Raw genomic sequence first — 27,308 nt, 5'->3', positions numbered from 1 at the left:
CTTAGGGGATCCAAGGCGAATCTGAAGGTTGTTGTTCCACCACTCTCACCGAAGTCACTGTTTGCCAAGCCGCCGTAGAGATGTGATGCATTCCAAGCCACGGAAGAATATGATTCCAAATGCGGGTGGTGTAGCAGCATTGGAAAAGGGGATGGGCGGCCGACTCTTGCATTGCTTACAAAGAGGACAGAGACCACAGTTTGGCCAGCCGCAATGTATCAGTCGATCCGATGTCCAAATCCTATTTTAAAGGACAAGCCACGCAAAGAACTTGCACCGTGGGGGGGGGGGCCCAAACCTTCCACACCGAGTGAACAAGATCCGATGAAGTGAGTCCCTCGAACTGAGCCCTGTAGGTTGAGGAAGTAGAGTACACCCCATTCTTGGTGAACTTCCAAACGATGGAATCTTCTATGTCATCAGTCAAAGAGGTCATGAAAATCTTCTCCCAGAGGTTAGCAAACTGCTGAACATGAGTGAGCGACAAGCCATTAGAGGTGTCAATGAGAGAAATCCAGTTGTTGTTGGCAAGCGCTTGCTGGACGGAGGAATTCTTGTTGCGTGAAATGGCAAAGATGCTCGGTGCTAAGTCACGGGGGCACAAACCGTTTAACCATGGCGAGTTGGAGAATCTTGCCGTGCGCCCGTTTCCAACAGTAACCATAGCAGCAGCAAAAAAGATATGGTCGTCTCCGGTGCATGGAGATCCCATGCCTATCCAAGGCTTGCTTTTGTCCACCCACTCAAACCAATGCCATCGAAGATGGAGGGCCTTAGCGAATTTGTCCAGATTGAGCACGCCTAGGCCACCAAACTGTTTAGGCTTGCAGACGAGATCCTAATTAATCTTGCATTTTCCAACTGAAACTTTGTCTGTACCCGCCTAAAGGTATGCACGCCGAAGGCTATCAATAGCGTTCATGTATAATCTTTCATTTTTTGGTTGTGTTCATTACTAGAATAGAGTTGCTCCCAGCATGTAGATATTTGTTATTTTGTTATATGTGTTAGAATAAGGATGCACTTGAATTAGTTTGCGATTTTTATGCGTAACCTGACATAATCTTTATATTCAGATTGTTGGAATCATGTGATTGTATTACGAGCTGTGTAACCTACCATTTGCGCTTATTTATTATGGTACTACCTTTAGACCTCCTTTGGTTTAGAGGAATCTTATAGGAATTTCATAGGAAAAATTCCTTTAGGGCACTTTGTTTTGTAGGAATGAAATCATATTCCTATGAAGGAATTCTTCCTATCCTCTACATTTCATAGGAAAATAAACATTAGCCTAGACTCAATGGAAAAAAAATCCTATGATGTGAATCAAAGGGCATCTTCTTTCCTATTCCTACTCATAGGATTTGAAATACATGTCATCTCATTTCCTATGACTTTCCTATTCCTACGATTTTCCTACCCTATGAACCAAAGGAGGCCTTACTATGCTTGCGCTCTAATCTGTTGGATTGCATGCTCCGCAAAAGTAAACCTAACTAGGAGAAAAGGTCCGTGCGTTGCCACGGGCCTTTTAATTTTTTTAATTTAATTGCATATGTATTCCCTATATTGTTGTATAAAACTCCGTGAATTTTTGGCTTCCAAGGACATTACCTTGGGTCCCTTGTATTCTTTTTTAACATCAACATTAGTCATGCTTATTGTTGGGGAACGTAGTAATTTCAAAAAATTTCCTACGCACACGCAAGATCATGGTGATGATATAGCAACGAGAGGGGAGAGTGTTCGTCCACGTACCCTCGTAGACCGTAAGCGGAAGCGTTAGCACAACGCGGTTGATGTAGTCGTACGTCTTCACGATCCGACCGATCCAAGCACCGAACGTATGGAGCCTCCGAGTTCAGCACACGTTCAGCTCGATGACGTCCCTCAAACTCCGATCCAGCCGAGTGTCGAGGGAGAGTTCCGTCAGCACGACGGTGTGGTGACGATCTTGATGTTCTACCGGCGCAGGGGAAGGGGGCACCGCACACGGCTAAGGAACGATCCGTAGATCAACTTGTGTGTCTATGGGGTGCCCCCCGCCCCCATATATAAAGGAGCAAGGGGGGGGGGGTGCGGCCGGCCCTAGGAGGAGGCGCACCGGAGGAGTCCTACTCCCACCGGGAGTAGGACTCCCCCCCCCCTTTCCTAGTTGGATTAGGACTTGGGGGGAGGGAAAGAGGAAAGGGGGGCGCCGCCCCCCCTCTCATTGTCCTATTCGGACTAGGGGGGGAGGGGGCGCGCGGCCTGCCCTGGCCGGCCCTTCCTCTTTTCCCTCATGGCCCATTAAGGCCCATTATCTCCCGGGAGGGTTCCGGTAACCCCCCGGTGTTCCGGTAAAATCCCGTTTTCACTCGGAACCTTTCCGAAGTCCAAACATAGGCTTCCAATATATCAATCTTTATGTCTCGACCATTCCGAGACTCCTCGTCATGTCCGTGATCATATCCGGGACTCCGAACAAACTTCGGTACATCAAAACTTATAAACTCATAATAAAACTGTCATCGAAACGTTAAGCGTGCGGACCCTACGGGTTCGAGAACTATGTAGACATGACCTAAAACCATTCTCGGTCAATAACCAATAGCGGGACTTGGATGCCCATATTGGTTCCTACATATTCTACGAAGATCTTTATCGGTCAAACCGCATAACAACATACTTTGTTCCCTTTGTCATCGGTATGTTACTTGCCCGAGATTTGATCGTCGGTATCCAATATCTAGTTCAATCTCGTTACCGGCAAGTCTCTTTACTCGTTCCGTAATACGTCATCTCATAACTAACTCATTAGTTACATGCTTGCAAGGCTTAGGTGATGAGTATTACCGAGAGGGCCCAGAGATACCTCTCCGACAATCGGAGTGACAAATCCTAATCTCGAATTATGCCAACCCAACATGTACCTTCGGAAACACCTGTAGAGCACCTTTATAATCACCCAGTTACGTTGTGACGTTTGGTAGCACACAAAGTGTTCTTCCGGTAAACGGGAGTTGCACAATCTCATAGTTGCAGGAACTTTGTATAAGTCATGAAGAAAGCAATAGCAGTATACTAAACGATCAAGTGCTAGGCTAACAGAATGGGTCATGTCAATCACATCATTCTCCTAATGATGTGATCCCACTAATCAAATGACAACACATGTCTATGGTCAGGAAACATAACCATCTTTGATTAATGAGCTAGTCAAGTAGAGGCATACTAGTGACTATAGTTTTGTCTATGTATTCACACATGTATCATGTTTCCGGTTAATACAATTCTAGCATGAATAATAAACATTTATCATGATACGAGGAAATAAATAATAACTTTATTATTGCCTCTAGGGCATATTTCCTTCACTTATCTCTCTCATACTATGCCAAAAAAATATAAAGAAATATACACGTTTTGCAGTATCATGTGCGACATATATATAGATAAAAACAGTTATTTGTATGTATCCCTTCTGATTATTTAAAATTTGATGAGTATTCAGTCCCATCCATCATAGTTACGTAGTGACTTTGTCAATTGACATTTTCAAAGAATCATCGAAAGCAATTAGCTTTTATTTCTAATCTACAAAAGTGAACATATAAAAAGATTTAATACAACTTTGTATTAATTTTGTATAAAATCAACGACCCTTATTTTGAGATGGAGGGAGCACTAAAATTTTAAATTAAAATAAGCTCATATGCGTTATGTAATCATTGATCGACACTTCTTAGCCGAAGTGATTTGCACCGTTCTTTTCGTGGACCGAGTCGCATTCCAATTTTAATAACTTTTTGGCTAACTTATAAACCTCTTTTTGGAATTTTTTTTTTGAAATAACTTGTTAGGCTATGTGATATTTGTCATTATATAGAAAAAAACATGTGACAATAAATAGTAATTTTTGAAGGAAGTGTAGCCCGGCATCGATTTCACGTGTCTTGCCTAACCCAATAAGTAGTAATTTTCGAATGATTCGCGTTAGCCAGGAGTTAGAGAATTGCAGTATTGCTATTGCTGACATCTTTCTGCGATGGAAGCCAAGGGAAAGGCCACCAAGAGATTCGGGTGGGTTCTCGCGAAAAAAAAAAGAGATTCGGGTGGGTTGGCCTTCTATATTACCTTTTTTTTTAAAAAAAAACTTTCTATATTACCTAGTTGCCGGTCATGATATTCTTTTAGGTATTGTTTGGATAGATGTTATATACAGAACCAATTCTCTATAATCCATGAAGACAGTGTAACAAAATACGACCATGTTTGCCTAATCTAACTAATCCATGTATATGGAAAATCTGGTTTCCATAAAGGTGGAATTTTGGGTTTGTGGACTGGGAAACGTTTGGGGCCGGGGCACCGGCCGAAGCTTCGGCCGGTCCAGTCCACGCGCGCACGCCGCGACCCAGTCGCGAGCAACCACGTGGCGCTGCGGATCTCGCAATCTCGCCTCATTTCTGTCTCGCAGCTCCGCGGATCTCGCCCCCATCCTCATCTCCTGCAGCGCCGGCGCCCACATCTCGCCGTCGGCCATGGAAGGTCGAATCCCCCGCGCGTCCATGGATGTAGATCTCACCCCGCCATGCTTTTACAGCCCGTTTCGCCATTGGATGCAGCCCGTTGACCAATCCCCATCCCCGGCGGTTGCAACTCCCACACGTCTCGTGCTTCTGCCTCGCCGCCGACGAGCCGGACGGTGATGGTCGACACCGGAGGCTTCTGCAAAATCGTCTCACCCCCTCATGTTGCAACCATTTAAAAAAAAGCTTCATCCCCTAGATGAAAAGCTTCAACCGGATGTAGAGAAAGCTACAAGCGGTCAGCGTCATCGCCGAAAAGCTACAACCATTGACATGAAATGCTACATCCTTCGATTAAAAAAGCTTCAACCGAAACGCCACAAAAAGCCTTGACCAAGTGCTGCTAAAAAGAAAATAGCTACCACTTTTGATAGAAAAGCTTCAACGGTTGTTGGAAAAAGCTCCAACCATTGAGAGAGAAAGCTACAACTAGACGCTATGAAAATAAGAAAGCTTCAACCAGCGACGGCTGGAGGTGGAAGAAGATGATAAAATGCTGCAGTTTTGCTACATGCTTCAACCGGCATAGATTTTTGCTACAACTGGCATAGCATTTTGCTACAACTAGCGTCACGTTTTGCTACAACACACAGCCGGCGTCGCGGTTTTGCTACAACTAGCATCGTTTTTTGCTACAACCGGCATAATGTTTTGCTACATCCATCACGGACGAGCTGCGACCCAGCACGGGTTTTCGTGAATTCCGGCGGCGAGATCCAGCACGGGGGGCAGGGGCGGATGCTGCAACCGGTCGCCGGCGAGCTGCTACGGGCTCGCGGCGAGCTGCAACCTCGACCGGTCGTAACGGAGCTCGAGCCCAAATCCATGGCGGCAAGGAGGTCATGACGTATGTAAGACATGATTGAAGCAATCCCAAGGCGGCTTGATAGGTGGGGGAGCCCCTCGTCGACGTGATTCGGTCGCGGGGAACAAATAACAGGCGGATCTAGCTGCCGTCGCCGTGGATCGGGGACGGGCAGCCGCGGGGGGATCCAGCTCCCCTGTTTTCCTTGCTGTGGCTGTTCGTACACGGTCGCAACAAAACTGTTCTTTTTTGCTGCAACGGTTGCTTCAGTCCGTGTATGCGCGCAGATCTAACGGTCCATGCAAAACGCATCGTACGGCTGGGCCTTGACCGGCCCAACAGTTGGGCCGGTGCGCCGGCGTAGATCGCTGCCCTTGTGGATTAGTAATGTTTCTAAGATGCGATGTACATCCACCAGAACAATTTTCCGTGAAACCAAGAATAAAAACACGATCTACATCCACCAGAACAATTTTCCATGAACACGGGCGGCGCAGGGTATCCGCGTTGGAGAAACTCAAGGTGCGGTGACGGCCGTGGCCGCTGCCGGCGGGCTCATCGGTGTGCCGAACCTCGAGGTCGTTCCTCCTCCAGCCGTTTTGTGGCCATCCGTGTCACAGCCACCTCAGTGCCCCCTATCTGGAAGCAACCTGGACAGCCGGCAACGATTACAGCGTCGTCGCGGGCGGCGTTCAAATGCAGCCTGGATGGGCGGCAGACCAGTCACTTGTGCATACTCAGAATTACGGAAAAATAATAATCGCTTGTTACTATCTATTTTGATGTTAGCGGCTCACCCACTCTTGGTACCACAACTTGTTTGGTGCCTGACATATTTGACCTTCATGTTGAGTGGTCAAGAAGAGAACTTGTCTCATAGAGTGTGAATTGCGAAATCGCTACACTAAAGCAGAATCAGATTAAGACACAAGATGCTGCTGTTTAGCACGTGAGGCTGGCCTAGAGCAACTTTATTAATTTCTTTATGGTGGCGCAAAAACAACTACTCCCTCCGATCCATGGTATAAGTGTCGCAGTTTTGAAATAAGGTTGCTTAGTTCAAAACTGCCACACTTATTTTGGACCGTAGGGAGTACCGGTTCTCCATCCCAATGTTGAATGTTGTGTGAGCTGCATTTCATCATGCTCCCCAGAAGATGCTTCTACTACAGCTTAACTTTTTTTACATGTCAGCCTTTAAGCAGCAACATCAGCAGGAGCTGTGAACTCCTTATTTCAGTATCTTCAACAAACATAGAAACGGGAGACACTAAAATAGATATATCATAACATCTAGACAACTTGGTACCAACCAGCTAGATCGGTCATACAAAGCGATCGATGATCGTCCATGTAAGAACACAGTAACAACCATTTATTGGACCTGTGCCCTTCATAAACATGGCCCTCAATCATTTTGTTTCACTTTGCTTGCGCGCCTCCCCTCTTTTCTTCTGGATCCATTGCTTTTCATCTGGATCCAATTCAACGATCCTACCAGCGGCCATGCACATGAGCACATACAAGCTGAAGGTCAAAGTCGCAAATTCCATGCAACGATCAAGTGGATCTAGCACTCGCATCTTGCGCCTACAGGTTGGGTTCAGATGAGATAACTTGTTAACCCCACAAAAATCTTGTAAATAGAAGATGATTATGCATACCATGTGCTGTCCCCGGGTCTAGGATCCACTTGCACGGCGAGCTCCTCACGCAGCCGATTGATATGTTTGCCTGCCCTGCCAGGGATACTGTAGGTCCTTTCCGCGTACGAAACCTTTTCATACAGCTCCTCTCTCATGTTATGGATCTCTCTCATGAGTTTCTCCCGATCTTCACAGCCCTGCTTTGCAGACTGCAGTAGAGCATAAGATGAGTTCCTATATAAATGATCATGCAATGGAAAAATAGTAGTACTGGCTGGTCCATGGATCAAAGAATTTAGAAACAGGGTTTTGCTATTCGGTCCTCTGATTGATTGTGCATCTTGCCAGGTCGAAAACAATTGTTATTTTTTTCATTTTTCTTGAGGAAACACAAGATCTGGATTCAATTTTGAGATGCCCTGGCTGTTTGGCGAAACATGGAGTTGGATTATCGAACGAGCTATTAGCACAGCATAAGCTGGTCCAGGTTGCAGAAGCAATTGCACAAAAAAGATATGAAATTGGTGAGCCGACGGGGGTAAAGTACCTTGGTCGCCGCCAGATTGGTGTCCGCGGCAGCAGCAGCGGAGGATGTGGTGGACCTAGCCCGGCCGACCTGGGAGAGCCTCGGGAAGAGCCGGCGCTGCGCCTTGTCCACAGCCACCGCCGGCGTCTGGCCGCCGCCGACGAGCCTCCTCGCCGCGACTCGAAGCGCCGCCATCGGTAGCCGCCTGCGAAATAGCACGGATCAGGGGCAGCCCGTCGCCGAATCACGACCCTCCCCCACGCCTGGCTTCCGAATCGCGGGATCGGCGAGAGGAATTCGGGGCGCGCACCTGGTCTTCTTCTCTGATGTAGGCTAGGGTTTCCTCCGCCGCTCGCCAACTCCGATCCGTCCGATGGGGAACCAAAATGCCTTCCTTTATTTCTTTTTTTAATTATGGTGGAAGTATTTTAAAAATCCATAAATAAATTTAAAATCCCACAACATTTTTTTTTGAATTCATGAACTTTTTCAAAATTCTCAAAAACAGGTAAACGTGTTTTCCCAAGTTATGATATGCCAGTTTTCAAATGAGATCTGTGTAGGTGTCGGTACGATGCAAGATCCAGATGGTCGATCTAGATTCATTGTCGGTGGTGCAGTCTTTGACGTGATGAGGTTTCTTGTTTGTCGGTCAGAGATGATGCAGCCCTAGCTCATGGAGCCCGTACCATGTGCATGCCTTATGCATATTTTTTTTTAACATTAGGCATATGCCTTCCGGTGTGTGTGATGTTTTGCTATCATAGTTTGACATGGCAAAGAAAAGGAACTACACTCAGCATAAAAGCTCTTCATCTCATCGAAATGAACAAATTCAAAATTTGAGCGCCCAATCCCAGACATATAATGATACTTGTCTTGGGTGAGCCATGAGCGATTTGGCCCTCAAGAGGGCCTCAAATCAAAAGCTCGCTAACATGAAACTTGTTTGCCTCACCGAAACAACGAGATTTGCTTTCGCGATCATCTCGATCCGACTCCGGGATGATCTGAGGTAAATTGCAAACTCGGTCAACAAGGAAATACATATAAATCCTGGAGGCATATGTTTGTATAGCAAGGCAGATATCGATTTCAGGACAACTTCAAACAGGAAAGTGTTCAACATGAAAGTTCTTCGCCTCGTCGACGCGACCGACTTTGTTTTTGAATAATCTCAATATGAGCTCAAGCGTAATCTCCACAACCAATACAAAGTGGCAGATTTTTTACCTACGCAAAATTTCACACCCACTTGTTCGAATTAAGGTAGGTTTAGAGATCTGGACCCATATTGGAGTACTTTCCTTGAGCGGAAAGTCCAGCCGCCTCATATAGAGGCGATGACCAATTGAATAACAGCTCACAATCGCAAACGCATCTACTCATTTTGTCATCTACGTTTTGTCTCTCCCTCATTCTTCGTGTTGGAGAGCGGCGAATTCCGAGGCTCTAGAGGCAGTTGGACCAACCTGGGGCAGTCCATAGACGTCGGGGTCCCTCTCGGGTGTGTGGGGTTTGGGGTTTCAAAAAGTTCTCATCGGCATGTCTTGTGAATTGCGCTCCCAGCAAGACTCCTCTAGTGACGTTGTCTTGCCTATCATGCTCGACATCGGGGATACAATGTGATGTGTTCATGTGTGAACAATATTTTTGGGCGATGCCCTGGGACTAATGGTCAAGAGTCATCACCATCCATCATGTCCTATGACGAGTAGTGCCTTCTGTCCCAGGCAAGTAGTTGAAATTATTAGTCCCATTACTCAGAATTGTGATCTTAAGTATGAATCTTACATAAAAAATATCGATGCTAAAAAAATACATCTCAATCATATAGTGGTAATGTTGGTGCGCCTGCTAGCATAGAAAACCCTAATATGACTTCATCTACATCTCCCGCGTTATTGAATTTTATCCTAGCCAAACAAACCAAAATGTGGCTACACCTATTAGTCCTATCATGAGTGTGCCAAGTTCGATGTCAATGCCAAACCAAACACTACCTAACAATGCAGGCATGATTTGCTTGTTGTCGGATTATGGTTTGACATACACACCACATGTTACACCTGCAACTAGTAACCATATTCCTCCTATATACCCAACACGCCCACACTGAAGCCCAGGGGACGCTTGGGATCGGCGCCCCTACTCACAGTTTCTGAGCTTATTGACGAGTATACTGGAAACTGGAATGAACAACTGGTACGCCAAAATTTTCTGCAGCCGGATGTGGAAGCCATTCTGAATATCCCGCTAAACCCGGCTGGCGGTGAGGACACTTTGGCTTGGGCCTGGGAGAAATCAGGGATCTACTCTGTGAAATCAGCGCATCGTACTCTTGTGACTCGCAACGAGCTTAGCTCTTTAGAGGAAGGGACAATTACCGAAGCATCATCATCAAACAAATAGTTGTGGACAGCCTTATGGAAGCTCAATGTCATCCCCAAGGTCCGAGTCTTCTGGTGGCGAGTACTCCGTGGGATACTCCCAGATTCTGTCAATTTGCAATATCGCCACACTAAAACTACTGGTTTGTGCGACATATGCAAGGCGATGAACGAAGATATGCAGCACGCATTGATACAATGCACGCATGCAAAGAAATTTTGGATTGCATCTCGAGAGAGATGTCTTCCACAACTGCATCCACACACATGGGCTCGTGATATCTTACTAGACCAGATGTTCCGACAGGAGGACCGAAGCAAGATCATTACAATAATGCACAGTATTTGGTCGTCTCGCAACTGCTGGATACATGATCGCGAGGGTTACGATCCGGCACAAGCGCTGAAGTGGGTTCATGAGACTCTGGCGATTATGGAGTTTCCCGCCAAACAGAAGATTCAGCCGGCAAGCCGGTGGCGACCACCGGAAGCAGGATGGATCACGATCAATACCGATGGTGCGGTAAATTTTGAGGACATGAAGGGGGGAGCCGGTGGTGTAGCCCGATCACACATCGCTTTCCTGGGAGCTTGGAGTAAACCACTCCATGGCGTGACTGATCCGTTCATCGCGGAGCTTCTCGCTCTGCGGGAAGGGATGATTTTTGCTCAGCTTCGTGGATTCTCACATGTGATTATGGAGGTTGACTGTCAGGACCTGGTTAACCTCTGGAAGTCGCGCGGCAATTCTAGGTCTGTTGCAGCGCCTATCTTAACCGAGTTAGAGGAGATTAGTGCTAGTTTTGCTTCTTTCTCTGTTACCCATGTCAGTAGGGAGATTAATACTCCGGCTCACCTTTGTGCAAGATTAGCCAGCACAATAGAGTGGACGGAGAGTTGGCTCAATGTGAGCCCTGATTTCCTCCATTCCTGCCTACGGATGGATTGTAACACCATGATTATCAGTTAATAAAGCTCCCAGATTCGATGCAAAAAAATCATATTCCTCCTATGACATCAATGCAAGCGACATCATCCACTTTGGACAATGTTGTAGCTAATCTTAGGTAGGGGAATCTTAGGGAGGGGATGGATAAGATGTTTCGGTAAAATTATGGAAGTGAGTTACCGAGGAACCGATTTTATCAAAAGCCTTATTCGGAAGTTCAGTGGAGAGGGCAAAAAACCACATGGGAACATGTTAGTCAATACTTGAGACAATTGGGTGAAGCAGGTTCATGAAATGAATTGACAATACATTTATTTCGTTCATCCTTTTTCGCCTTCCTAAATAAGACATTCCCTGGTCATAAACTTTTTCGCCTCGAGGACAAGGCGGTCGTCATGATGGTGACATTGTCAGGACCTGAACCAAGAGCTTACTGAAGATGGTGCAGACATCCCAGAAGTTCAGTTATCCAACGGTGCAAATGAGAAGAAAACGCCCAAGACATGTTGATGCGGAGCATCCCACGTTCATCCCCATGTACACTTCGACTACTCTCCAAGCCCCAAGAGGACATATGACGAGACCTCGACCATACGCCATAGGGCACAAGGTGAACTCACTCTTCGAACCGTCACTTTCCACATGTGAGACATGGCTACTACCTCATGCATGGACCTTGCATACACTCAGGTACAACCGAGACGACCATGGAGGATCCAAGGACCAAGGCCAAGCATGGAAGAGGAGAAGGAAGAAGAAGCAGGGACAAGCTTCTGGAAAGCCCGGACCTTCTGGCCTGCCCGGAACTTCCGGCCCCCGGACCTTCCGGCCTGCCCGGAACCTCCGGCCCCCGGAGTCCAGACCAGCCCCGAGCATGCCAACACTCTGGTTAGCCCGGAACCCGGCCGGAACCTGCCCGGAACTTCCGGAGCTCGGAACTTCCGGCCCTGCCCGGAACTTCCGGCCTGCCTGCGTGCAAAGACTCGGGCCGAAGCCCATGTAACCCTTTCCCACTTACCCCTTTGTGGCTTAGACTGTAAATAGACCACCCCCTCCTCCTAGTTAGGGTTAGCGTTGATTTAGCTCAAGTTAGAGATAGAACTTCGCTCATCCATCGGATCTCCTCCTCGTGAGAGACCGCGGCCTCTTCGAAGAAGATCCTATTGGATCCAAGACCCCCTCGTGGGAAGATCCCCTTGTGGATTCAAGACCTCCTCACGGAGAAGATCGGTTACCTTTGTATCCTTACCTTTGTTGACTTTGGATCTCGTGTATCTCTTTGTGTTCTTTGATCTAGCACTTGTGTGACCGATTCCTTGTTGGTTGAGTGTTTTCCCTCGTTCCTCCCCGTGATTTCCTCGTGTTCTTCCGCGCGTTCTTCGTGAATCCCCGTAGGATCCCCTCCAAACATGAAAGATCGTCCACCTAGGGTTCCACCCTACATCATCTTGCTATCATGAGCCACGTTGATCACGTTTTTGGAGCCCCTACCCCTCTTTTTCTAGCTTGATTTTGTTGATTTCGTCCTAAATCCGAAAATCCCCACCAAAAATAGCCCCCAAATTTTTTTGTGATTTGTTGGTTTTGATGATGTTTTGTTGATTTTGATCCATGGATTTGCTTGGTTTCAAGTGGATCTAGCATTCCCCTTCTTTTCCCCCATTTCCATCCACGAAATCTCTCCAATTTTGACCTTGGAAATCGAGTTTTTCCGCCCCCGTTCTCAGATCTGGAATTTAGGGTTCGTCCCAGAAGAAATTCCACGACCCCCGGAACTTCCGGCCTCACCCGAAACTTCCGTCCCCCGAAACTTCCGTCCTTACCCGGAACTTCCGGGCTAAATAGAGAGTTTACCCAAAGTCCCCGACACTTTTTCCGCGACCCCCGGAACTTCCAGAGCCCGGAACTTCCGGCCCTAGGCCCAGAACTTCCGGCCTAACCAGAGACATTGCACAGAATTTCAGCATCGGCCTCTTTCACCTTTTTCATCATAACTTTTCGCTCCGAACTCCGATTTGAGTGTTCTTTGGCTCGTTTTGAAGCTATCAACGTGCCCGAGGTCCTCACGTTGGTTTCACCACCATTTGAAACCATCAAATTTTCGGAAAATTGGCAAGTTTGCCTAGGCCCTCCACCATATCATCCGCATAGCCACCACCGACTTCCGCAACCTAACCCATCTTGATCAACTCAAACAAGCTCAACCTAGCCCTTACTATTAGTGGTTGCTTGAGTAGTGATTCGAGTCTCCTAAGGTGTTTCGGCTACTTAGGGACGATTGCTTCTTCATCAACCACCACCACCATTTCCGCATAGGCTTACCCACCATACACTTCCACCCCAACTTAACCCAATTTTGTTTGAGTTGTGGCTTGTGTCTCCTAAGGTGTATCGGCTACTTAGGGACGGCAACTTCAACTCCGACACGTGTATAGCCCATCATCCCACTTCCGTTTTGCCAAGTGCAAACCACCACCGCATTCCCGCTACCACCATTTTGACATTTGACATTTGAGATTTTGAGTTCGCGGTTTTTCCGTTTCCTAAGGTGTTTCGGCTACTTAGGGACGAGACTCCATCATCTTGGTTTCTACATCAAGAACACCGCCACTCATCATCGCCGGACGGTAACCTCCATATCATCTTGGTATCGTGGTATCCCTCCTTTGTATATTCCCCTTGCCTTTGCATTGTTAACCCCTAGCCCATTTTGCGTTACTTGCCTATCGAGACTAGCCATTTGAGTATTGCCGGCAACGTTACTTGTGCACATTAGTGATCATACTTCCCATAGCATACATACCATATCATCGTGGTGCATATCTTGGTATCATATCGTGTGTCACAAGTTTGTTCCCGCATATACACAATTGCTATCTTCGTTTGTGCATTGTGCAAAAGTGGCCATAGAGAAAAAAAAATAAAGCTTTTAAGCAAAAGAAAAAGAGAGAGCAAAGAAGCTTGTAAGCAAGTGCCATAGCATCATACCACATTGCATATAAGATTGCCATATCCAATCATCTTGGATCAAACACCGGGAACCATACATACATAGCATACTTGGGATAAAAGTTGCTACATTTTGCATCTTATAGGTTGTGCACAAGTGTCGTATCCGCCTATTGAGCAATCGTGCTAGCGTCTCTCTTGAGTTGTGCAACATGAGCGTTTTCCGTGGATTCCACATTTTGTGCTCATTCCTTGGTTGCACGACCCCATTTATCTATCCGTGGGTGTGTTTCCGTGTGCCACATATTGCTATTGGTCTACTTGTTTCACTTGCGAATTTGTGAATCTCTTTCAACATTATTGACTCTTGCTAACATTTTGCATTAAATTTTTGTGCCACTATCCTCACCGAGCTCCTCCATAAGCTTTACTTGTGTAGGTGTGCTCACCGAGCTCCTCCATAAGCTTTACTTGTGTAGGTGTGAGAACCGACAAGAATTGGTACCAAAAGTGCTATTTCATTGTCCGCATTTGAGTGAACTTGATTCATTGTCAACATCGGTCAAGGTACATTGGTATAAGTTCTTCTCTTTCTCCCACTCATATTTGCTCGAGTCTTGTGATGGATAGGCAAGGCATTTTATTTCCGGTCTACGACAACAACGACGGCGTGAACAACTACATCACCAAAGCGTCTATCTTCGATCTACAACGACAAGTGCAAGGCGCACAATCAAGATTGTGAGAGCGCATCGCGAACATCTCCATCGACATTCGTCACTCAGAAGCAAGGAGAAGGGACTACATCGATAAGAAGCTTGCCGCACATAAAGAGGAGCAAGATGCAAGGATGGAGGAGATTAGAGCCTTGATCAAGTCTACTTCCCCTTCATCATGTTCAAGGCGGCGACATTCAAGCCACAAGTCTTCGGAGCGCGAAAAAGATGCAAGTGCAAATCGTCCTCGTCCACATCTACATGGTGACCATCATCACGTTCGTGATCCACATCGTCATGAAGGGCAAGTCACCTCCAAGCATCATGTGCACGACGACGACGAACGACATCTACTACGAGCTCAAGCACGACAACGACATCATCATCATGAAGATGCTCCACAAGCGCAAATGCACAAGTCCCAACAAGCCCTACTTCACGCCAAGTCCAAGCTTCATAAGCACAAGAGAAGACTGCGAGATGACCACCACCAAGACGGCGCTACGGCTACATCAACCACTTCGGCATCTTCGCCAAGTGCTATCAAGGCATCTTCGCCTTTGGACGTACGACATCTTCGCCTACTTCCCACGTGTACGCCTACATCGACTTCATCAAGTCCAAGGCGACTACCTACGAGTGAGGGCGGCACTTCCATCTTTGAAAGCCCCTCAAGGAAGATGGCCGAGCATGGGAAACTCCCTTCGGTCATGGAGACGAGCTACGAGGTGCCACATCATATGGGCCTCCAACACCAAGACGGTGACAAGACGGTCGAGCAAGGGCCATCCCCTTCGACCACGGCGACGAGCGCGAACCTCTTCAACAACATGAAGACGGCGCCCATATTGGACTCATACTCCGAGTCAAGCTACGAGACCGCACATGGAGACATTTGCACCTACATCTCTCCGACACCCACATATGAGATCATGCCACACATCCTATGTGAGGTTGAGAGCCATTTGAGTGACTCCACCAACCATATGAGTGAGAGCATCCTTGAGGGAGTGAGTGAGCCACAACACTTAGAGAGTGAGGTAGTTGACACGGCATGTGAGGCCACTATGATTCCTAACGACTTAACGTCTACTCCTAGTGTGTTTTCTTCTTTGGTGCTAGGTCTCCTACATGATGACACGCCTATCCTCGACGAGTCCATCCCTTCAATGGAGACGATGATGGCCATGGTGGACAATGATGCACCCCCCACATGGTTCCATCAAGATGACGATGACCACGACTTGATCTTCAACACCTCACCTATAACACATGAGCGATGCTCCAAAGGTAACATAGGTGATGGTACTTCTCTTGTCCCACTAGTGGACCATCTTGACATCGATTGCTCCCATGATGTTGACCCATATATTACCATGCTTCATGCTAGTGAAACTTCTTCATGCCTTGACTTACCTATTTATGATGAATATGATGATGAGCATGTTGAGTTGCCTAGTTGTGATGCTATGCTTCATAGGATATCTTGTGGAAAGTCTATTGGTCACTTCATGTTTGACAATCCATTGAACTTGTCATATGCTATGAGTGAGATCTCCCATATTGCATCATTACAATCTCAACACAGTGACTATGCATGCCCCATTAAAATCAATCCCATTTGCACTTATGGCATAGATGACAAGATGATGGTCATTGGCTTTTGTTTTTCATGTGATGATATTGCCATGCTTCCTTTACATGATTTGCGCAATTCATCTACTATGTCATGCCATGATCACATTGTTCCAAATATGCATTGTTTTGGATGTTGTCAATATTCTCCACGTGATGTTTCTACTCATACTCATGAGGAGACCCCCATAGTTTCCTCATACATATTAGGAGATCTTGATGCATTTCATACTTTGCATGATTTCCATGATTGCTTGCACCATATGCATTCCATGAATAACAATGCTCTAGATATTTCTCATGATGCATTACACAATTTGAGTCTCCATTATGCCATGCATAACAACAAACCTATCATAATGGAAGACATGTTTCTATATCACGCATCTCATTTATTTGAGCATTGGATATTTTGTGCTAACCGACACATGCATGTGCGCATCATGATGGATGATGTGTACATATACCATGCACACACAATTTTTCCTTTGTCTTTGTTTTGTGTAGGTACTCATGTATACTCGTCAACCTCTCAATCCCAAGAGTTGATGAAACGAGCTCTTGAGAGCAACGATGACTTGGGATCCCATGGACTATCCTTACCACCGTTCGCGCAAGGACTACGCGCATCTCTTTTACTTGGCTCTCAAATGACTATGGGCTATTTACCACTTCTCACCTTATGCTCATTTTACCGTGTTCACTTTGCATGCTATGCTTGCTTCTATGCCTTTGCCATGCCATTGTGACCCTTGCTTGCATCTACCCATGATTCACCATTATGCTACTCCTATGTGTATTTGCATGCTTGGTGGAGATCTTGTTGCTATTGCCATGTTTATCATGTGCCCCATGCTATTGATGCTACTTTGCTCATATCTTGCCCTTATGCTTGTGAAATGTCTTGTGCATTTTGTATGCCCACTATTTGCACACATGACATGCTTGACTTGATCGCTATGATTGCTTGCTATTTTGCATCACCCATATTCCACTATTACTCGCTTTCTTGGGTTGATGACATATTTGTTCATGCCTCTCACTTGATTTGTCTTGATCATTGTCTCTTGTCTCCATTAGTTGCATCTCTCATATCACCTTGTGTTGAGTGCCAACTTGCTATGCTTATTGATCATGGAGACTTGGACATATTACTTGTGATGCATGCTTGCTTACTTGAGCCTATTGTCTTTGGTTGTAGTTGCATCATATGCTTTCATACCATACCACACCTTGTTCTTTCTTATGATAAGAATGACGAAAACACTTGTTGGGTATCTCTCCCCTCGAATGATAGGTCTTGCATTTTCACTAACCTCATTTGTTTTTCCGAGTGTTTGTCATGTTCTTTCATTTTGAAGGATTCACAAGGCGGTACCATAAAAAGACATTTTGGTTATGTGAAGGCATACAAGATGCACAACTCCATCATCCTTGAGAAACTCCTAAAGGTGACCTTCTTCCCTTTGAGCCATCCTCAAGTACGCATATTGGACGGGCCATTCTTTCATTGTTGTTTCCTTCTTGTTGTCTACATGGTACATCTATTGGATGGAGGACCGGCATTGGAGATGGACCCTATGGACCTTCAAGTTGAGGAGTGCTCAGACTTAGTGGATTCACCAACGAACCACCATTTCTACCACGACATTGAGCCATGGTAAAACAACTCCCATAACAAGTTTACACTTTATACATGGATTGACTTGCATTATGATTGCCTTGGTGCATCTTGTATTTCTATGTCATCCATGATATATGAGCTTGTGCATTTCCTTAGCAAATTTGTTGTGATCTTTCTTGATGGCATATTCATACATAATGATCACATTGCCTACCATCAATTGCATGATAACATAATCATATTGAGCATCCATTGCCATATTCATGCTATTGATAAACCGTCTCACTATGACATCATTTTCCATCGTGGTTGCCTTGATCATATTCACAACACATTTGTGTGCACAATGAATGATTTTGATCCCATGAATGCTTTGCATATCATTCTATATCATCTTGATAAGCTTCAGGTGCTTTTTCACGAACAATCTTGTTGCACGGACTCATTCTTACATGATGGACACTTTGTGTGTGCTAACCATTGTATTTCCGAGTGTCGCTTGTGTTTGTTCATTTTGCATGTACCACATACCGGAGACACCTTGGAGTACTTTGATTGCGTCATGCCTTCAACTCCGTCCAACTACAAGTCCGTCCACGACAACCGTTTTCATGGTGATGAGGATCACGATTCGAGGTCGGATCTTTCCCAAGGAAGGGGATATGATGCGGAGCATCCCATGTTCATCCCCATGTACACTCCGACTACTCTCCAAGCCCCAAGAGGACATATGACGAGACCTCGACCATACGCCATAGGGCACAAGGTGAACTCACTCCTCTTCGAACCGTCACTTTCCACATGTGAGACATGGCTACTACCTCATGCATGGACCTTGCATACACTCAGTTACAACCGAGACGACCATGGAGGATCCAAGGACCAAGGCCAAGCATGGAAGAGGAGAAGGAAGAAGAAGCAGGGACAAGCTTCTGGAAAGCCCGGACCTTCCGGCCTGCCCGGAACCTCCGGCCCCCGGAGTCCAGACCAGCCCCGAGCATGCCAACACTCTGGTTAGCCCGGAACCCGGCCGGAACCTGCCCGGAACTTCCGGAGCCCGGAACTTCCGGCCCTGCCCGGAACTTCCGGCCTGCCTGCGTGCAAAGACTCGGGCCGAAGCCCATGTAACCCTTTCCCACTTGCCCCTTCGTGGCTTAGACTATAAATAGACCACCCCCTCCTCCTAGTTAGGGTTAGCGTTGATTTAGCTCAAGTTAGAGATAGAGCTTCGCTCATCCATCGGATCTCCTCCTCGTGAGAGACCGCGGCCTCTTCGGAGAAGATCCTATTGGATTCAAGACCCCCTCGTGGGAAGACCCCCTTGTGGATTCAAGACCTCCTCACGGAGAAGATCGGTTACCTTTGTATCCTTACCTTTGTTGACTTTGGATCTCGTGTATCTCTTTGTGTTCTTTGATCTAGCACTTGTGTGACCGATTCCTTGTTGGTTGAGTGTTTTCCCTCGTTCCTCCCCGTGATTTCCTCGTGTTCTTCCGCGCGTTCTTCGTGAATCCCCGTAGGATCCCCTCCAAACGTGAAAGATCGTCCACCTAGGGTTCCACCCTACATCACATGTTCAACGGCTCAGATGGACTCCTCACCGCTTCACCTGGGTTTAAAACCCCAGTTACTGTTTTCTAAGCGTTAAACACTGTTTATCGTCTTGCCGCGGTGAGCTGAACTGTAGCTTAAAGCAGCTGCAGAGGCGTGAGTCGGGCAAGTTGTAATATCGAATATTCCATTAGCTAGATAGAACCCTAGATACCGTACTGCAAGACGGGGTCTCCGTCCTTGCGATCTACCAGATTCTATCTTCAATAACTATGAAATTTCCCTGTTCTTGAGTAATTCGAGTGGATCCATCAAATTCTCCAGCCGTTTTGTGGCCATCCGTGTCACAGCCACCTTAGTGCCCCCGGTCTGGAAGCAACCTGCACAGTCAGCGACGATTACAGCGTCATCACGGGCGGCGTTCAAATGCAGCTTTGATGGCCGTCAGACCAGTCACTTGTGCATACTCAGAATTACGGAAAAATAATAATCGCTTCTTACTATCTATTTTGATGTTAGCGGCTCACCCACAATTGGTACCACAACTTGTTTGGTGCCTGACATATTTGACCTTCAGGTTGAGTGGTCAAGTAGAGAACTTGTCTCATAGAGTGTGAATTCGCTACACTAAAGAAGAATCAGATTAAGACACAAGATGCTGGTGTTTAGCACGTGAGGCTGGCCTAGAGCAACTTTATTAATTTCTTTATGGTGGTACAAAAATTACTACTCCCTCCGATCCATAGTATAAGTGTCGCAGTTTTGAACTAAGGTTGCTTAGTTCAAAACTACGATACTTATTTTGGATCGGAGGGAGTACCCGTTCTCCATCCCAATGTTGTGTTAGCTGCACTTCATTACGCTCTCCAGGAGATGCTTTTACTACAGCTCAACTTTTTTTACATGTCAGCCTTTAAGCAGCAACATCAGCAGCAGCTGTGAACTCATTATTTCTATATCTTCAACAAACATAGAACAGGGAGACACTAAATAGATATAGCATAACATCTAGACAACTTGGTACTAACCAGTTAGTTCGGTCATACAAAGCGATCGATGATTGTTCATGCAAGAACACACTAGCAACCTTTTATTGGACCTTTACCATTCATAAACATGGCTCTCAATCATTTTGTTTCACTTGCTTGCGTGCCTCCCCTCTTTTCTTCTTGATCCATTGCTTTTCATCTGGCTCCAATTCAACGATCGAACCAATGGCCATGCTCGTGAGCACATATGTGGTGAATATAAAAGACGCAAATCCACCGTAATACGTTAATGTATGCATCAATCGTAACATGCGCCTGCAGATTGGGTTCAGAGGAGATATAACTTGTTAACCCCACAAAAATCTTGTAAACAGAAGATGATCATACATACCAGGAGTCATCGCCGGGTCTAGGCCCCACTTGCGTGGCAAGCTCCTCGTGCAGCCGACTGATATTTTTGCCTTCCCTACCAGGGATATTGTAGAACCTTTGCGCATGCGAAACCTTGTCGTACAGCTCCTCTGTCATGTTATGGATCTCTGTCAGGAGTTTCTCCCGATCTTCACAGCCCTGCTTTGCAGATTGCAGTAGAGCATAAGATGAGTTCCTACAAAAATGATCATGCAACGGGAAAACAGTAGTACTAGCTGGTCCATGGATCAAAGCATTTAGAAACAGGGTTTTGCTACTCGGTCCTCGGATTATGCATCTTGTCAGGTCGAAAACAATTGTTATTTTTTTACACAAGATCTGGATTCAATTTTGAGATGCCCTGGCTGTTTGGCGAAACATGGAGTTGGATTATCGAACGAGCTATTAGCACAGCATAAGCTAGTCCAGGCTGCAGAAACAATCGCACAAAAAAGATATGAAATTCGTGAGCCGACGGGGGTAAAGTACATTGGTGTCTGCGGCAGCAGCAGCGGAGGACGTGGTGGACATAGCCCGGTTGACCTGGGAGAGCCTCGGGAAGAACCGGCGTTGCGCCTTCTCCACAGCCACCGCCGGCGTCTGGCCACCGCCGGCGAGCCTCCTCGCCGCTACTCGAAGCGCCGCCATCGGAAGTTGCCTGCGAAATAGCTCTTCTTCTCTTATATAGGTTAGGGTTCCTCCGTCGCTCGCCAACTCCGATCCGTCCGATAGGGAACCAAAAATGCGTTTCTTTTTTTCTTCTTCTGGTTTCTTCTCTGGTCATCCAACGAACGAATGTGGCCCGCCGCCCCGCTAGCAAGGCCCAACCCACAGGCAGAACGCCACTCCCCTTAAGCCAAGTTGGTTTTTCTCTCCTTTTCTTTTTTTCTTAATTTCGTGATTAAAGTCTGTAAACATTTTATAAAATTCATGAATTTTTCTATTCCATGTTTCAAATTATTTTGAACGTATTTTTAGAATAAGAAAATCCCACAATATTTTTTAGTTCATGAACTTTTTCAAATTTCTCAAAAACAGGTAAACGTATTTTCCCAAGTTATGATATGCCAGTTTTCAAATGAAATCTATGTAGGTATCGGTATGATGCAGGATCCAGATGGTCGATCTAGATTCATTATCGGTGCATCCTTGAGGTGTTGCGGTTTCTTTTTTGTCGATCAGAGATGGTGTGACCTTGGCTCGCGGAGCAAGCCCGCATTATGTGCACGCCGTATGCATATGCCTTTTTGAACACTATGCACATGCCTTTTACAAAAAAACACTTTCACTTATACTTCCAAATATTATAAATAAATATATTAAAAATAACCTTTACGTAATTTTTTTGGAAAAAGTTGTTAACCAAGCATTTGAAAATTGTTAAATGCATATGCAGAAAATGTTTCACATGTATAAAGAAAAATGTATTTAAAAAATGACAATCCAAACATTTGAAAAAAATATTCTACTCAGAAAATATTGACCATATCTTCAAAAAATGTGATTAAGCATTTGAAAAATGTTAAACATGTATAGAAAAACAGTTGACCATGTATAGAAAAAAATTATAAAATTGTATTTAAAAAATGTTAATCAAGCATTTGAAAAAAAGTTAAGTGTGTATAGAAAAAATATTGACTGTGTATTAAAAATGTTAAGCTCGTATTTGAAAAACAACGTTTTTACAGGAAAAAGTTGATCATGCATTCAAAAAAAATGTTAATCTTGTATTTGAAAATGTTAATCAAGCATTTAAAAAATGTTAAATGTGGATATAAATTTTTTAATCTTGTATTTGAAAATTATTAAACATGTATTAGAAGAATACTTTAGATATATACCAAAAATGTGTTTAGAAAAACAATGAAAACCCAAGAGAAAATAAAAGAAAACCAATGAAAAATGACAAAAGAAAAAAAACAAAACCAAAGAAAATGAATAAAAACAAAAGAATAGAAAAGGTTGTGAAAAACAGAAAAGAAACAAAGAAAACCAAGAAAAAATTAGTAAGAATGGAGAAAGAAACGAAGAAAAATCGATAAAAACAAAAAAAAATGAAAGACCGGCTCTTTATTCTTCAACTAGGTCGTGACATACTAACGATTGTGCCGTAGCTAGCGGCAGTGCGCTGCAACTGAACGATCCTGGGTTTGATACCCACGCACCACCCTTTTCTCTACTTTATTTGTTTTCGGTATAAGCTAATGGGTCGACTCATTACTTTAGATGCTTCAGCAGAGATATAGCCTTTGTGGGCCTGGTCTAGGTCTCCTCTCATGCGGAGCCGCCTGGATGTTTTCTGGGCTGCTCACATCAGATGATGGGCCGATTAGGTGTTTATAGAAGTCAAAAACTTCTGGGTGTGCCATTGCCCGACCGGCCTACCGTTGGCTACGCCACCGCTCATATACCCTTATGGGAAATGATTAGAATCATCCGGCCGATTTACGCCTCATGATTCATCACATCAAGAGCCAACCACGTGTCGGATAGTTTCACACATCGCAAGTCTTAGAATTTTGCAACATCATCTATGTTTTTGAAACGTGGGAAATGCCGCTAGCCAACAATCGTCCACAGCATGCATGCACAGGTACGTAAAGTCTCCACACGCATAGATCAGGAGTTCTACAGCGACCGATATTGTGCGTTCATGCCAGATGCGTGTAAGATGCCCAGGTGCTTTGCATGTGTGGGCCTGCCTATGCGGCTTCCATTAGCACTTTTCGCACACGAACAACCTTTTATTGGACCTGTGCCGTTCATAAACATGGCCTCTCAATCATTTTTGTACCAGTTCTTCATCCCAATGTTGTGTGAGCTGCACTTCATCACGCTCCCCAGGAGATGCTTCTACTTAGCTCAACTTTTTTCACATGTCAGCCTTTAAGCTGCAACATCAGCAGCAGCTGTGAACTCCTTATTTCTATATCTTCAACAAACATAGAACAGGGAGACACTAAAATAGATATAGCATAACATCTAGACAACTCGGTATTAAACAGTTAGTTCGGTCATACAAAGCGATCGATGATCGTCCATGTAAGAACACACTAACAACCTTTTATTAGACCTGTGCCATTCATAAACATGGCTCTCAATCATTTTGTTTCACTTTGCTTGTGTGCCTCCCCCTCTTTTCTTCTTGATCCATTGCTTTTCATCTGGATCCAATTCAACGATCTTACCAACGGCCATGCCCATGAGCACATACGAGCTGAAGGACAAAGCCGCAAATCCGATGCAACGCTCAAGTACATTCAGGAATCGCGTGTGGCGCCTGCAGGTTGGGTTCAGATGAGATAACTTGTTAACTCCACAGAAATCTTGTAAAGAGAAGATGATCATACATACCATGTGGTGTCCCAGGGTCTAGGATCCACTTGCATGGCGAGCTCCTCGCGCAGCCGACTGAAATTTTTGCCTGCCCTGCCAGGGATATTGTAGGTCCTTTGCGCGTGCAAAACCTTATCATACAGCTCCTCTCTCATGTTATGGATCTCTGTCAGGAGTTTCTCCCGGTCTTCACCGCCCTGCTTTGCAGATTGCAGTAGAGTGTAAGATGAGTTCCTACATAAATGATCATGCAACGGGAAAATAGTAGTACTAGCTGGTCCATGGATCAAAGCATTTAGAAACAGGGTTTTGCTACTCGGTCCTCGGATTATGCATCTTGTCAGGTCAAAAACAATTGTTATTTTTTTTCCTTTTTCTTGAGGAAACACAAGATCTGGATTCAATTTTGAGATGCCCTGGCTGTTTGGCGAAACATGGAGTTGGATTATCGAACGAGCTATTAGCACAGCATATCTTAGTCCAGGTTGCAGAAACAATTGCACAAAAAAGATATGAAATTGGTGAGCCGACGGGGGTAAAGTACCTTGGCCGCCGCCAGATTGGTGTCTGCGGCAGCAGCAGCGGAGGATGTGGTGGACCTAGCCCGGTCGACCTGGGAGAGCCTCGGGAAGAGCCGGCGTTGCGCCTTGTCCACAGCCACCGCCGGCGTCTGGCCACCGCCGACGAGCCTCCTCGCCGCGACTCGAAGCGCCGCCATCGGTAGTCGCCTCCTCTTCTCTGATATAGGCTAGGGTTCCTCCGTCGCTCGCCAACTCCGATCCGTCCGATGGGGAACCAAAATGCCTTCCTTTATTTCTTCTTCGGGTTTCTTCTCTTTCTTTTATCCATCGTCATCCAACGAACGAACGTGGCCCGCCGCCCCGCTAGCAGGCCAGGCCCAGCCCACGGGAAGAACGCCACTCCCTTTAAGCCAAGTTAGTTTTTCTTTTCTGTCAACTCAAAACGAAAAAAGTACTTGGTTTTTTTCTCTCTCGCCTAAAAATGAAAAAGGTTGGTTTTATCTCCCTTTCTTTTTCCTAAATTTTCGTGATTAAAGTCTGTAAATATTTTCTAAAATTCGTGATCAATTTTTTATTCCATGATTTTTAATTATTTTGAACGTACTTTTAAAATCCAGAAAAATAAAATCCCACGATATTTTTTTTAATTCGTGAACTTGTTCAAATTTCTCAAAAACAGGTTAATGTATTTTCCCAAGTTATGATATGCCAGTTTTCAAATGAGATCTATGTAGGTATCGGTATGATGCAGGATCCAGATGGTCGATCTAGATTCATTATCGGTGCAATCTTGATGTGTTGCAGTTTCTTGTTTGTTGATCAGAGATGGTGCGGCCCTGGCTCGTGGAGCCCGTATCATGTGCACGCCGTATGCATATGCCTTTTTGAACACTATGCACATGCCGTTTTTCGAACACTTTGCATATGCTGCCTGATGTTGTTCTATCAGAGTTTGGCATGACAAAAAAAAACGGAAGTACTCAACATAAAAGTTTTTCATCTCATCGAAACAAACAAAATTACATTTTTGAGTCATTCCCATTCAAAATCGTATGCAACTTTTAAAGCAAAAGCAGTTCAGCCCGATGCTTTCTATGACCAAAATTTGGGTGCCCGACCCAAACATATAATGATATTTGTCTTGGGTGCGGCATGAGCAATTTGGCCCTCAAGATGGCCTCAAATCAAAAACTCGTCAACATGAAAGTTGTTTGCCTCATCGAAGCAACAAGATTTGCTTTTGCGATCATCTCCATCCAAGGTAATTTGCAAACCCGGTCGACATGGCAATACATATACATCCTGAAGGCATGTGTTTGTATAGTGGGCAGATATCGTCTTCAAGACAGCTTCAAACAGAAAAGTGTTCAACATCAAAGTTCTTCGCCTTGTCGAGGTGACCAACTTTGTTTTTTGAATAATCTCAATCTGAGCTCAAGCGTAATCTCCACAACAAATACAAAGTGGCAGATTTTTTTACCTTGCAAAATTTCACACCCACTTGTCCGAGTTAAGGCAGGTTTAGATATTTGGACCCATATTGGAGTACTTTTCTTGTGCAGGAAGTCCAGACGCCTCATATGGAGGCGATGACCAATTGAATAAAAGCTCACAAATGCAAACACATCTACTCATTATGTCATCTACGACTTGTTTCTTCCTCGGTCTCCGTGTTGGAGAGCAGCGAATTCCAAGGTTCTAAGGGCAATTGAACCAACCTAGGGCAGTCCATAGGGGTCGGGTCCCTCCCGGGTGTGTGGAGTTTGGGGTTTCAAAAAGTTATCACTGACATGTCTTGCAAATCGTGCTCCTGGCAAGACTCCTTCAGTGATGTTGTCTTGCCTATCACGCTCGACGTCGAGGATACACGGTGATGTGTTCATGTGTGAACAATTTTTTGGGCGACTTCGCTGGGACTAATGATCAAGAATCATCACCGTCCATCATGTCCTACGATGAGCTTCCAAGCTCCACAGAAGTCAATGCCAATAACATCATCATACCTAGTCTTGAGGAATTATTGAAGGATCATCGCCAAGCTTATGAGGCATACAAGAAGGTGCATGAAGAAAATGAGTTGTATGACTCCCTCGCAAAATTCAAAAAGGTCCGTCAAGGCAGCATCACTCCGTTTGGAGATATCTCTCCATGAAGAGCAGGTTACACCCTTTGTGAGTAGTGTCTTTTGGTCCCGAGCAAGCAGTTGAAATTATTAGTCCCATTACTCATAGTAGTGATCTTAAGTATGAATCTTACATGAAAAAATATCGATGCTAAAAAATACACGTCAATCATATAGTGCTAATGTTGGTGCACCTGCTAGCGTAGAAAACCCTAATCTGACTCTGTCTTTCATCTACACCTCCTGTGTTGTTGAATATTATCTTAGCCAAACAAACCAAATTGTGGCTACATGTATTAGTCCTATCATGAGCGTGCCAAGTTCGATGGCAATGCCGAACCAAACAGTGCCTAGCAGTGCAGACATGATTTGCTTGTTGCCGAATTATGGTTTGACATACACACCACAAGTTACACCTGGAACTAGTAATCGTATTCCTCCCATGACATCAATGCAAGCGACGTTGTCCACTTTGTAAAATATTGTAGCTAATCTTAGGGGGAGATGGCTAAGATGTTTTAGTAAAATTTGGAAGTTGTTAGAAAGGAACCAATTTTATCAAAA

At 45.2% G+C, this 27,308-nt stretch overlaps 3 protein-coding genes across 4 annotated transcripts; all 3 read right to left on the bottom strand.

Moving 5' to 3' along the window:
* Nucleotides 1–6,494: 6,494 nt before the first annotated feature.
* Nucleotides 6,495–7,974, bottom strand: LOC123100072 (uncharacterized). The gene is made up of 4 exons (XM_044522065.1): nucleotides 7,862–7,974; nucleotides 7,573–7,756; nucleotides 7,044–7,234; nucleotides 6,495–6,969 (listed from the first exon to the last, which is right to left on the bottom strand). The coding sequence occupies exons 2-4, from the start codon at nucleotides 7,744–7,746 to the stop codon at nucleotides 6,792–6,794; spliced, it is 543 nt and encodes a 180-aa protein (XP_044378000.1). The 5' UTR covers nucleotides 7,747–7,756; nucleotides 7,862–7,974; the 3' UTR covers nucleotides 6,495–6,791.
* An 11,671-nt stretch (nucleotides 7,975–19,645) lies between these two features.
* Nucleotides 19,646–21,495, bottom strand: LOC123100059 (uncharacterized). 2 transcript variants are annotated; one of them, XR_006448347.1, is made up of 4 exons: nucleotides 21,255–21,489; nucleotides 20,746–20,924; nucleotides 20,394–20,669; nucleotides 19,646–19,745 (listed from the first exon to the last, which is right to left on the bottom strand). XR_006448347.1 is itself a non-coding variant. In XM_044522053.1 (3 exons), the coding sequence occupies exons 1-3, from the start codon at nucleotides 21,411–21,413 to the stop codon at nucleotides 20,489–20,491; spliced, it is 519 nt and encodes a 172-aa protein (XP_044377988.1). In that variant the 5' UTR covers nucleotides 21,414–21,495; the 3' UTR covers nucleotides 20,300–20,488. The 2 variants fall into 2 exon arrangements, 1 of the variants encoding a protein (XP_044377988.1); XM_044522053.1 differs by lacking the exon at nucleotides 19,646–19,745 and having other exon boundaries at nucleotides 20,300–20,669; nucleotides 21,255–21,495.
* Nucleotides 21,496–23,725: 2,230 nt separating this feature from the next.
* On the bottom strand, nucleotides 23,726–24,926 carry LOC123100047 (uncharacterized). Its single transcript, XM_044522044.1, has 3 exons — nucleotides 24,646–24,926; nucleotides 24,120–24,298; nucleotides 23,726–24,045 (listed from the first exon to the last, which is right to left on the bottom strand). Exons 1-3 carry the CDS (start codon nucleotides 24,817–24,819, stop codon nucleotides 23,877–23,879), a joined length of 522 nt encoding a protein of 173 aa, XP_044377979.1. The 5' UTR covers nucleotides 24,820–24,926; the 3' UTR covers nucleotides 23,726–23,876.
* Nucleotides 24,927–27,308: the final 2,382 nt, after the last annotated feature.

The sequence above is a fragment of the Triticum aestivum genome, chromosome 1B (assembly GCF_018294505.1).
Source record: "Triticum aestivum cultivar Chinese Spring chromosome 1B, IWGSC CS RefSeq v2.1, whole genome shotgun sequence".
In the NCBI taxonomy this organism is placed as follows: domain Eukaryota; kingdom Viridiplantae; phylum Streptophyta; class Magnoliopsida; order Poales; family Poaceae; genus Triticum; species Triticum aestivum.
Note: the sequence above shows the minus strand (reverse complement) of the source record. Positions and strands in the feature narration are given on the sequence as shown.

Bases quoted from the DNA above. Each gene is read 5' to 3' on its own strand.
- LOC123100072 (XM_044522065.1), bottom strand. From the start codon at position 7,746: ATGGCGGCGCTTCGAGTCGCGGCGAGGAGGCTCGTCGGCGGCGGCCAG. The intron at 7,235-7,572 runs GTACTTTACCCC...GCTCTACTGCAG, and splicing joins CCAATCTGGCGGCGACCAAG to TCTGCAAAGCAGGGCTGTGA. The intron at 6,970-7,043 runs GTATGCATAATC...CCCAACCTGTAG, and splicing joins AGACCCGGGGACAGCACATG to GCGCAAGATGCGAGTGCTAG.
- LOC123100059 (XM_044522053.1), bottom strand. From the start codon at position 21,413: ATGGCGGCGCTTCGAGTAGCGGCGAGGAGGCTCGCCGGCGGTGGCCAG. The intron at 20,925-21,254 runs GTACTTTACCCC...TCTGCAAAGCAG, and splicing joins CTGCTGCCGCAGACACCAAT to GGCTGTGAAGATCGGGAGAA. The intron at 20,670-20,745 runs GTATGTATGATC...CCCAATCTGCAG, and splicing joins AGACCCGGCGATGACTCCTG to GCGCATGTTACGATTGATGC.
- LOC123100047 (XM_044522044.1), bottom strand. From the start codon at position 24,819: ATGGCGGCGCTTCGAGTCGCGGCGAGGAGGCTCGTCGGCGGTGGCCAG. The intron at 24,299-24,645 runs GTACTTTACCCC...TCTGCAAAGCAG, and splicing joins CCAATCTGGCGGCGGCCAAG to GGCGGTGAAGACCGGGAGAA. The intron at 24,046-24,119 runs GTATGTATGATC...CCCAACCTGCAG, and splicing joins AGACCCTGGGACACCACATG to GCGCCACACGCGATTCCTGA.